The 10440-nt window shown below is 55.7% G+C and overlaps 1 protein-coding gene across 2 annotated transcripts in view; it reads left to right on the top strand.

The window, feature by feature from the left end:
* Nucleotides 1-3876: 3876 nt before the first annotated feature.
* The window catches only part of AK8 (adenylate kinase 8), a 128131-nt gene continuing 121567 nt past the window's right edge, over nt 3877-10440 (top strand). The window contains exons 1-2 of one of the 2 annotated variants that reach the window (XM_024762632.1): nt 3877-4018; nt 6676-6760. In XM_024762632.1, coding sequence (XP_024618400.1) covers nt 3878-4018; nt 6676-6760 — 226 coding nt within the window. In that variant the 5' untranslated portion in view covers nt 3877. The remainder of the gene's footprint in view (nt 4019-6675; nt 6761-10440) is intronic. The other variant, XM_024762633.1, reaches the window with a different exon arrangement.

Here is a 10440-nt window from a genome sequence, read left to right as displayed (position 1 = left end):
GCAGCGTCCTGAGGCCACCCCTGGGAGCCGTAGCCTGTGTTTGCCAACAGAGCAGCGCAGCTCCACTGGGGACAGGCCTGGTTCAGGGCCACGCTGGGCAGTGGCCTCCTTCCACTCAACCTCCGCCCCATTCAGCACAAGCTGAGAGGGAAGCCGGGCTGTGGGGACGCTGTGGGACCTGCTGTCTGTTGAACACGTGCCACAGCCAGCCAAGGCCCCCCAGCCCCATCCTGGAGGCAGAAATGAGTCGACCTGGGGTGCAGCGGTTTTCTGTTACCTCGCATGGAGGCAGGCTTACCAGGACCTGGCCTAGGGCAAGGAGAGCGAGGCCCACACCTTGCTGCAAAAGGTAAGCGGGTGCCAGAAACACAGCAATCAGGACAGGTAAAAGCAGGCGTGATGTGCACCCTGAAAGAAGCCAAGGCTGCTGAGGGCTCGACCTCCTGGGGGCGGGGAGGTTTGAAAAGAAGGCCGGGGGCTTCCCTGCTGGCGCAGTGGTTAAGAACGCAGGGGACGCGGGTTCGAGCCCTGGTCCCGGAAGATCCCATATGCTGCGGAGCAACTGAGCCCGTGCGCCACAACTACTGAGCCTGCGCTCTAGAGCCCGCGAGCCACAACGACTGAGCCAGTGCGCCACAACTACGGAGCCTACGCTCTAGAGCCCGCGAACCACAACGACTGAGCCCACGCGCCACAACTACTGAGCCTGCGCGCCTAGAGCCCGTGCTCTGCAACAAGAGAAGCCACTGCGATGAGAAGTCCACGCACCGCAACGAACAGTAGCCCCCGCTCGCCGCAACTAGGGAAAGCCCACGTGCAGCAACGAAGACCCAACGCGGCCAAAAATAAATAAATACATAAATAAATTTATAGAAAAGAAAAGAAGGCCGGCTTTGGAGAGGAGGAGGGCAGGTGGGTGGAGGGGTGGGACCCTGGGCAGAGGGTGGGAAGAGGGAATGTCGTGAGCAGGTGTGGGGGCGGTGGGCAGGGCGAGGCTGAGGGCCCACTGACGGGCAGAGCTGTGAGAGTGAACACAGAAGCTTCTAGCCAAGGAAGTGCAGAGCACTCCAGGCGTTCATTCATTCGTTCATTCATTTATGCCGCAGTGCCTACCAGGTGCCAGACACCTGCAGGGTGCTGGGCTGGATACACAGCGTTGAACAAAATAGACAAGACTCCCTACCCTGGAGGGACTTTAAGAATGGGAGGCAGACAATGAGGATAAGTGAAGTGAACGGTAGTTTAGAGAAGGAGAAAAGCAAGCAGGGAAGCCAGATGGGAATGGCCAGAAGGGCTACACAGTCTGCAAGAGGGGCATTTGCAGGAGGTGGGTGGGTGCAGGGCAGGGTGAACTGGAGCTGAGATCCCAGATGGCTCGGCGCAATCCTCCTAATAACAGCTGGTTCGATGAGGCTCTAGGTAAACCCTGGACAGGCATCACCTCAGATCCTTGCTACAGCCCTTTCAGCGGGGTACCACGGTCACCCCCACATGACAGACGACAGGTGACAGAGCCGAGGTCAGGCAGCTAGGACGGGAGCTAACCAGCTTCCCCACTCAGTTCTGCCCGACTTTATTTAGCCTGGGATCTTGGATACCTCCCTTCCTTCCTCCGCCCCCCAGCCCCCAGTGATGGCCCATTGAGAGAAACACGCCAGATACCAGATTGACTGTGGCTGGGGGTGGGGAGTGGATACCAAGGGCCTGCACTACCTGGACCCTTGGGCCTCGCTTCCGCTCGAGTGAGACTGTTCCCTGTTCCCCATCGCAGAGCAACGAGGACTAGCGTTCAGGGGGCTGCCCTGTGTGCCCAGCTCCCTGCCACCCTCCTGGAGCTGCCAAGTTCTCTAGGGATACAGCAGCCCTACCTTGACTGGTGGCCCCAAGAGCCCCTGAGAGCAAAACCGACTTGGTTCTTGATCCTATCGACTTGTGACATGCGCACCAGGAGTATTGTGAGAGGAGCTGTAATAAGCTATCCAAAGTGATCGCCCCTTGAACAAGCGTCACTGCAGCCAGATTAGTCTGGATGAAAGGCGCAGGGTGCAGGCACTTCTTGATCTGGGGGAGGAGGAAGGAAAAAACTGATTATCCGATAGGGTTTAGGCTTTAATTGATTTGTATTTTTTCAGGCTGCTAAAGAAGATTAAATCGTGGTATGAAAAGCACCTAGGGCTTAAAATAAATGAGGAGGAAGGCAAGTCATTTCAGAAATGTCCAGGAAGCAAACTGAACCTCTCCAGTGCAAATGGCAGGCTTGGTGGTTGTGTTCTTTGTTCAGGGTGAGGCAGCTTCCTTTTCTTCCCCAGCTGTCTTTGCAGTTGAATTTGACAAGCCTACCAAAGTGTGTATGTGCTCTGAGAAGGCAGTTCTGAGGGGGAGCGAGCCTCTTCCCCTTGGAGGGCATGTCTCCAGGCTGGTAGCTGCTGGAAAAGGCTTTGGCTAGGAGTCAGGACGCGTAGTTCCAGCCTGGCTCTACCTTTAACAAGTGACCTTGGCCTAGAATTTCCCCCTTTCCAGGCCTCAGTTTATCCATCTGTAAAATGAGGGAGTTTGGATTAGAGGCTTTTCAAGGGCTCTTCTGATTCTAACGCTCCATAATCAACAGCTGATGAGGAAAGAGGTCCAGAAAAGGGAAATGGCTCAGCTAACAAATTTTTACCGTTCTGAGCCTCCGATTTCTCACCCGTAAAATGGGAATGAAGGTACCTATTTCTCACGGTTGGCGCAAAGATTAAATGAGATATATTACTAATAGTAGCCCCTATGCATTGTGCACTTACTACACACCAGTCACTGTCTAATACTTCTGACATATTAGTTCATGGAAACCTTCCATAATCCCCACTTAATAGGGGAGGAAAGTGAGGCACAGAGCAGGCTGGCACAGCTAGTAAGGGCGGAGCCAGGATTTGAACTCCGGGGCAATCTGTATTGACTATGCCATACTCCCGCTCCATAATGCTCACATTACGGTAGCTCCTCCTAAGAATAGCAACGGACAAGAGCTAGAGCGCCCAATTCAGTGCCGCGTCAGATACCAGGCTGCCCACCGGGGATTAACACGATTCGCAGACCTCCTTCCCCCCTCCGCGTCCCACCCCAACTCTCTCTCTCAGGGCAGCGGCAGCAGCGGCGGCGCCCTCCATTCTCCACCCCCCTCACCCTCCAGTTTCCAAATCCAGGGCTTGGGTGGGCCCTCCCCGGGCCTGCTTTAACCTTGCTTGTCCTAGAGCGGCCTTCACTCACAGAGCGCCCTGAAGCTGGAGTGTCTCCGTGTCTGTCTGGGGCCCCGGGGGGGCGGGGAGGCCCTTCCCAGGGCTTGGGAGAAGGGGTGGGTGGGTTGGGGAGATCTGAGGTGAGAAGGGGCGGGGCCATGGGCCAGATTGTTACCGCCGGTGCCATAGCAATCGGGTCACGGGGCAGCACCGCCCCTCCCCGGGAGCAAGTGGCGGGGTCTCGGGGGCTCAGAAGGTGCAAGCTGGGCTGAGAGTTTCCGACGGGACCCTCGACCCTCCCGCCCCTCCTTTTTCAAGCACCCTGCCCCACATCTACTCAGCGTCTTCATTTTAAAGATGGGGAAACTGAGGCCCTGAGAGCAGAGCCGGGGTGGCTCAAGGAGCTCCTAACTGGGGTCTCTCAGCACAGGGGGTCCCTATCAGGGGACACCTCTGACCTCAGAAGGCCACAGCTGGAGGAGACTTGAGGTGCCCCGCTGGGGGCGCGCAGAGGGGCGCGGACAAGGCCAGGGCAGGGAAGCACTTGCCCCAGGAGGCCGAGCGCGCCGGAGGAGGAGCGGGCGCCCGGGCCAAGCTCCAGCCTCGCCGGTGGGCGGGCGCGACGCGTGCTGATGACGCAACGGGAGCGGCGCGCGCTGATGACGCGAGGCCCTAGCGACAGCGGTCACCAGGGAGCGGACGCGTTGTACGGCGATATGGACGCGACCACCGCCCCGCACCGCATACCCCCGGAAATGCCCCAGTATGGGGAGGCGAACCACATCTTCGAGTTGATGCAGGTGACTCGGGCAGCCCTGACCTGTCGCGACACCAGGCGGTGGCCGGGGAACCTCTTGCTGCGGTCCGGCTGCGCGCCGGCGACGCCGCATCAGGGAGGGGGTCACGTTTGTTACCCAAGAGGACGCCCAAATTGGGTTGTTCGACTCCTGTGCCATCGTGTCCCAAGGGACCGCTCGACCAAAAGATGCTCCCTGACCCTCCCTGGAGGGAGGAAAGGGGGCAGGCCATGCTGGCCATGATTTGGTCCTGGCCCCGCCCCAGTCAAGTCCATGATCTGGAAGAGGTCCCTTCCTTTTCTCAGTTCCCCCATCTGTGAGACGCCAGGTTGCAAGAGGTGGTTTCCAAGGGGCTCATCTGGTGCTGACAATTCCCAGGCCGTCTGCAGTTGTTGGTTTCTGAGCTGGGGAGTGTCTGCGTTGAAGGTGGCCCTTTCCGTCCTCTGAGAGGGCCACCTCCTGGGACAGCAGCCCTGTGGTTTGGACAGCAGCATTTCCTACCTGACCCTTCCTCCTCAGGGCCAAGAGTTCAGGGCACCTCCCAAGCCCTCATCCTGAGTTCCTGACCTGACCTACCTACTCGCTGTGTGACCTTAGGCAAAGCCGTGCCCCTGCATGTGCTCCAGGTTTCCCTTCTGCATCTTGTGGAAGTAAAGGCTTTCAGGAGCCGAACTGGAGGAACTGTCAGCCACTCCGAGGTTCTGAGGGCCAAAGGGAAGCTGGAGCATTTGTCTGCTCCTCCGGGTATACCCCATGCCCAGAGGCACCTCCTTAGCGATGCCAGTGGCCATTTGAGCCTCTGACAGCTCTGAGAGAAGAACTCAGACTAAGAAACCTGAGTCTCCATCTCTCCAGCAAACACAGGCTTCCTTTGGAAAGTGTTAACTGATAGAGGGCACACGAGAGATTTCTAAAACTGGGTGGCCAATCTAAGTAAAGGAGATGGCTAGCTGAGTCCTACGTCACCGGGTGGTGGGCAGGATGGGGCAACTCCTGGGAGCACTGTGCTGTGCTCTAGAGAATCTGGTGTATCTCATAGCAGTTGTTGGAAGGAGCAGCCTGAGGAAGCTTTTGGTCCAGTAGTTCCAGTCCTTAGTCATTTGTGTGCTCCCTCCATGGTTTTTACCATTTCCATTTTCTGGCTTTTTTTTTTTTTTTTTTGCTGTGCAGCGAGGCTGTGGGATCTTAGTTCCCTGACCAGGGATTGAACCTGGGCAACAGCAGTGAAAGCACTGAGTCCTAACCACCGGACTGCCAGGGAATTCCCAATGTTTTTATTTTTAAATAATTTTAGACCCACAGGAAGTTACAAAAATAGTACAGAGTTCTGGTGTACCCTTGATCCAGCTTCCCCTAGTAGTAACATCTAAGGTAGCTGTCATACATTGTCAAAATCAGGAAATTGACATTTGTACAATACTATTAACTAGACTACAGACCTTATTTGGATTTCATCCATTTTTACCAGCACTCATTTAAGGGTATGAGTCTATGAAATATTATCACAGGTATAGATTCATATAACCAAAACCAGATTTCCATTTTAACTTAATCATTTCTTTAAATCAGCCCACTTTAAAACTATTAACTTATTTCACCTCATCCTAAGCAATATCCTTGAAATCATAGGTTTGACATACTGATTTTTCTAATACACATTAGATATGCAACTGTGTACGAGTGAAGTTTAAAATATTCATCTGAGAACCATCTAAGATCATCTCACACCGTCTCACCAGTGATACATGACTAGGGATCTCGTCCAACTGTGCCTTTTAACGGGCAGGGAACGTGAGGCCCAGAGAAGGGAAGGGTGTTGATGGTGAGAAGCGGAGTGGGGCTAGGACTTCTCGTGGTTCATGCTGTTTTTTACTGCCCTGCTCTCCCTCTGCCCCCAAAGGGCTACAGCCCCTCCCTGCTTGTCCCTAGGGCATAAGGCTGCTCCTTAGTGCACCAGCCCGGCTGCTGTCAGCCACCTGGTTAATTTCTGAGCCTTTTGTTCTGGAACCGTGGAAGCTGCTTTCCCTTAGAGTTAAATAACCAGACAATCCCAGGACTCTTTTAGATATCTGTTCCACTCTGGAGGGACACAGGTAGCAGCGATGGCCACGTCCCCCAGCAGACGTCCGCGTGGGGCACCTACTGGGATTGTGCCGGGCACTGGGACAAGGGGGAGGCGATAAAGGGGATGCACGGGGGCTGCAGGAACATATGACAGGATTGACCTAGTGAGTATCTTCGGGAAGGTATGTTTCCATTGAGGCCTGAGGAAAAGTGTTCCAAGCTGAAGGAACAGCACTTGCTAGGGCTCTGAGGGGTGAACGGGTGCAGCGCGGGAGAGAAACCGAGAGAAGGCTGGTCTGGGAGTCACCAAGGAAGTGAGGGGCGAGGGCCCCGAGACTGCCTGCTCTGAGTCAGGGGCTCCATCCCTCCAGCTCCGCCTCCGTCCGGGTGCCTCCCCAGCAAAGCCCACATGGCCCCTCCCTCACGCCTCTGCTCACAGGGACCCAAACAGATGCCAGCTAGGGTGGGGGGCAGGGGGGAGATCAGGCCCCGTAACTGGTATCCACTGCGATACCAGGGTGCTGGGCCACCTGAGCCTGGGGCTTTGGGTGCTCACGCAGGTGCTAACCACGTGGGTGTCTGCCCTGTGCCCACAGAACCTGCTGGAGCAGCTCCTGATCCAGCAGCCCAAGGACCCCATCCCATTCATGATTAAGCATTTGCAGCGAGACAGTGATTACGGTGAGCACTGGAGTGGGCCTCCTCCCCCCTCCCCCGCTGTCTCCCTCCCCTCCTCCTCCTGGGAACCTCTGGGAACCGCTCTGTCCTCCCCGTGTCTAAAGGGAGGTCAGAACAGGGTGGGGAAAGGTTTTGCCAACTTGGGGAGGTGGTTAATTGAAAAACGCCTTAATTTCTTTTGGAGCACAACTCATACAAATTCTCCTGCCAAGTGATTAAAATGAAAACCTCAGAATGGCCCGTGGAATTAATTATTAATGCCTTGGCACGCCCCAGCTGATGTCGCCTGTTGGGTTTAAGCTCTGTGATCACTCCACTTGTCAGGTGTAAATGTGGTTTCTGGTCTACCCAGACAGGCAACACTCGGGTTTTCCTGATGGTCTTGTTGTCGGCGCCCGTTAATGAGTTCCAGAGCTCCCTAAACCTGGCCCAAGCGAGCGCAGGCCGACCAGACCTAAGGCCGGAGCCCCTGACAGGGAGGTGGGAGAGGAGGCGCTTCGGCCCACGTGGAGGCTCGTTGCCCTCCTGTGTGAGCTGTCAGGGAGGCCAGTGTCTCGGAGCTGTGATGTTTCTTTCACTGGAGCATTAGCTGCTTTGAAGGAGCTACCAGCGCACCAGTGAAGTGAGGGCTTGGTGCAGTCGAGAGGGATGGAGGCCTGAGGTGCCCTGTGGTGGGGTTCAGAGGCCTAAGATGAGAGGGGATGCTAAGTAGTTTAAAAAAGAAATGGGGAGAGAGGAGACTCCAAGCCTGCAGGTTGCCAGGGACACCTGGCCTCTTCCGCGTGGCCTGGGCAGGGTCAGGGCATCGGAGTGAGGGGCCGTTTCAGAGGCTTAAGCAGGGTGGTTCAGTGTGGTGCAGAAAGCCCCAGGAGTGCCATTTTCTGAGCCTCCAGGGAGGCATATTCGAGAACGGACTCTGAGTGTGAGCGCGTGTGCCCCAGGCGGAGACCGAGCCGGGGCGGAGGTGACGGAGGTGGGGGATGCAGCCTGCCCTGCGGAGAGTCTTCTAAGGGGCCTCCGTTCCCTGGTGCTCTGGTCGGGGCAGGAGGGAGGCTCACCTGCTCTGTGGGGTGAGAAGCCCCCTTGCTTCCTGGTGGTCCCTGCTCTGGACCCCAGCTTGCTGCCCTGGCCTCACCAAGTGGCCTCCGTTGGCCAGAGGAAGACGTTCCTGCAGCCCCCTGCCCCCCGGCTGTTCGCGGGGCCCGGTGTTGCTAAGTTCTGTTACTTGAGGGCTGCTGGGAGCACTTCTGTCTGTGTTCCCCTCTCGTACTGCCCCCACCCAATCAATACAGCAAAGCAAAGTCAAGAGAAGTAAAAGTTGAAGGCCAGATAAAGGTAAAGTAAAGTGAAGTAAACTCAAAGTGAAGAGCGAAGCAAAAGCAGGGAAGTGCAGGGAAGCGCAGTTCAGGGAGGTGTCCCTTCCCGCCATCCCCCCCCACCAGGGAGCCTCCAGCACATCTGTGCTCACATCTCCTAGTTAAGTGCGACGAAATGGCGAGAGATCATTGCTCTCTCTCGGCCTCAGTTTCCTCCTCTGTAAAATGGGCACGTCTGGTAACAGAGATGGAGGCGGCAAAGGTCCGGCCCCATCCATGGCGACTGGTCAGTGACACCGTGGGAAGGGATGACAAGGCCCTGATGCTCCCGCCGGGCTTCAGGTGGTGCCATGCAAGTGTCCACTTGTGAAAAGCTTAATGAGGATTTTCTAAATGAAAACCATACTTGATAATAATACAACCATTTGAACCCTAAGTTGGGTTGTGGTGGCCCTTGCTACTTATGGTTTGAAAAATTCCGTTTAGGGGCGTGTGTGCCACGCTGTGTGTTCTACCACAGACCTGAAGGCTTCGTTAGTCTCCCTGCTAGAAATTCAAGAGCCTGAAATTTGAGGCACAGTCCATCTTTATGCTTTAATCTTGCTCCTCTGTATGCAGAAGTGATTTTCAGTGTCAAACTATCGACTTGACCGGAATTTTGAAGTTCAAATGTCATCTGATGCAGTGCAGTCGGCATGGGCGGGACCGTCCTCTCGGGCGCTGGCCTTACAGCCACCTGTAAGAACCTGCTCCTCTGCCCTTTCCCACCTCCCTCCACCCTCCTCAGCACCCCTTTCCATTCGTGCTGGGGCCTCCTTTCCAAGGCTGCCCTCCATGGAGCCCTGCCTCCTTTCTCCACGTCACACCTGCTCTGTTGCTCTCCAGTAGGGGTGGAGAGTTCAGACCCTCCCCGTTCAGCTGGAGCTGGGGGCCAGCCTCCTGGCTGTCCTCCCCCATGGCTGGAGTCCAGGCTTTTGGTCCAGGTGCTCTCTCAGGGAGTCGAGTCACTGGATCCCAGTAACCACTGTTTTGAGGGGTTGATTTGTTCCCTGAGCCCTCCATCCCCACTGCCAGGCCTCGGGCTGGCAGCTCTGAGGGTCGCTGGCACATCTTTGCCTCTTGGCGCAACCACTTAAATGAAGAGAGGGGCATCTCTGAGTTCCCCTCCCGTGCCCAGGCCTCCACCTGCAAGTGAAGAAAAATGTGGAAGAAAGAGGGGGGCCGGAGGAGGAGGGGAGAAGACCATGCTTCCGGAATTTCTCTATGAGAGGGCGAAGGTGAAAAGAGTTTCACCCAACCCTTGTGGTTCTAGAAGAGCACAGGAAGTGCACAGGAGGCCTGGAGAGGTCCCCTGATGTCCAGCGAGCACTTCTGCAGCCCCCGGGCTAGTGGGTCGGTCGGTCCTGCCTTCTCCCGGCCATGCAGTAGCCCGTGTTAACTGCAGCCGGGCGTCGGGTGGGTAGGGGTTCGCTGTGACGCACGGTGGCACGGCCAATGGCTAGTGTAGAGGGACAGAAGACTCTGGACTCTTGGCGGTGAGCGTGCATGTGAGGGAATGAGGGGAGCCGCCGGCACAGGGGCTGGCAGCCCCTTCGCTGCAAGAAAACCAGATTTAGTACAAAGTGAGCATTTACAGTAGCCCTGGGCAATATGAAAGAAGACGATGGTGTGTATAATGGTATGTTTCGTTTTTTATCAAACGTTTGTCCAAGAAAGCTGTGTATTAGAGCTCCAATACCTAAGGGTTTTCTTGTGAATTTTAAATCATGCTCCTAGTTAAACCTCAAAAGGCTCTGTGGATGGAAAGGGTTTTTGATTTCCTTTGAAGTGGGTTGAAGAAGTTGATTACTCTTGGCAGTCAAGCAGCCTTTTATGACACTGTTTATAAATAATTACTCATGAGCAGGCCTGGAGTTTCAAGGTGTTAGATTTTAAGAAACTGAAATTAATCACATAAATGTGAGCAAGAAATTAGGTGGGGAGAAAGGCCATGGATGTTCCCCTTTTAAAGTATTTTCATAGATGTGTACAATTTGGGTGCCACTTACAGAGCCAGGAAGGGGAGGGCTTCCCCAGCAGCCATGGAGCCTCATAACTTTTGTCAAAATGAACGTGCAACCTGGGAGTCAGCTCGTTCCCAAAATGCTCTTGTCAAGGTGCAGCCAGCCCCTTCTGCCCGGTCCCTCAGGCCCTGGGCCTTGTTGCGTCTGGCCCAAGTTCTAGGGAGCTTCAGCCGAGGCCTGAGGTTGGAGCCCTGCAGAGGCAGCAGGGCGTCGGGCACCTGAGCCAGACCCCCATCCTCCCCCCGCCGCCCCACCACCCTGTCTTCTTCTGGCTTCGCCAAGCAGGCGTTCTCCCCGTGGTCCG

Source organism: Neophocaena asiaeorientalis, unplaced genomic scaffold (genome assembly GCF_003031525.2).
Source record: "Neophocaena asiaeorientalis asiaeorientalis breed wild unplaced genomic scaffold, Neophocaena_asiaeorientalis_V1.1 scaffold78, whole genome shotgun sequence".
In the NCBI taxonomy this organism is placed as follows: domain Eukaryota; kingdom Metazoa; phylum Chordata; class Mammalia; order Artiodactyla; family Phocoenidae; genus Neophocaena; species Neophocaena asiaeorientalis.
The sequence above is the reverse complement of the archived record's forward strand: the minus strand, read 5'-3'. Positions and strand labels throughout refer to the sequence as shown.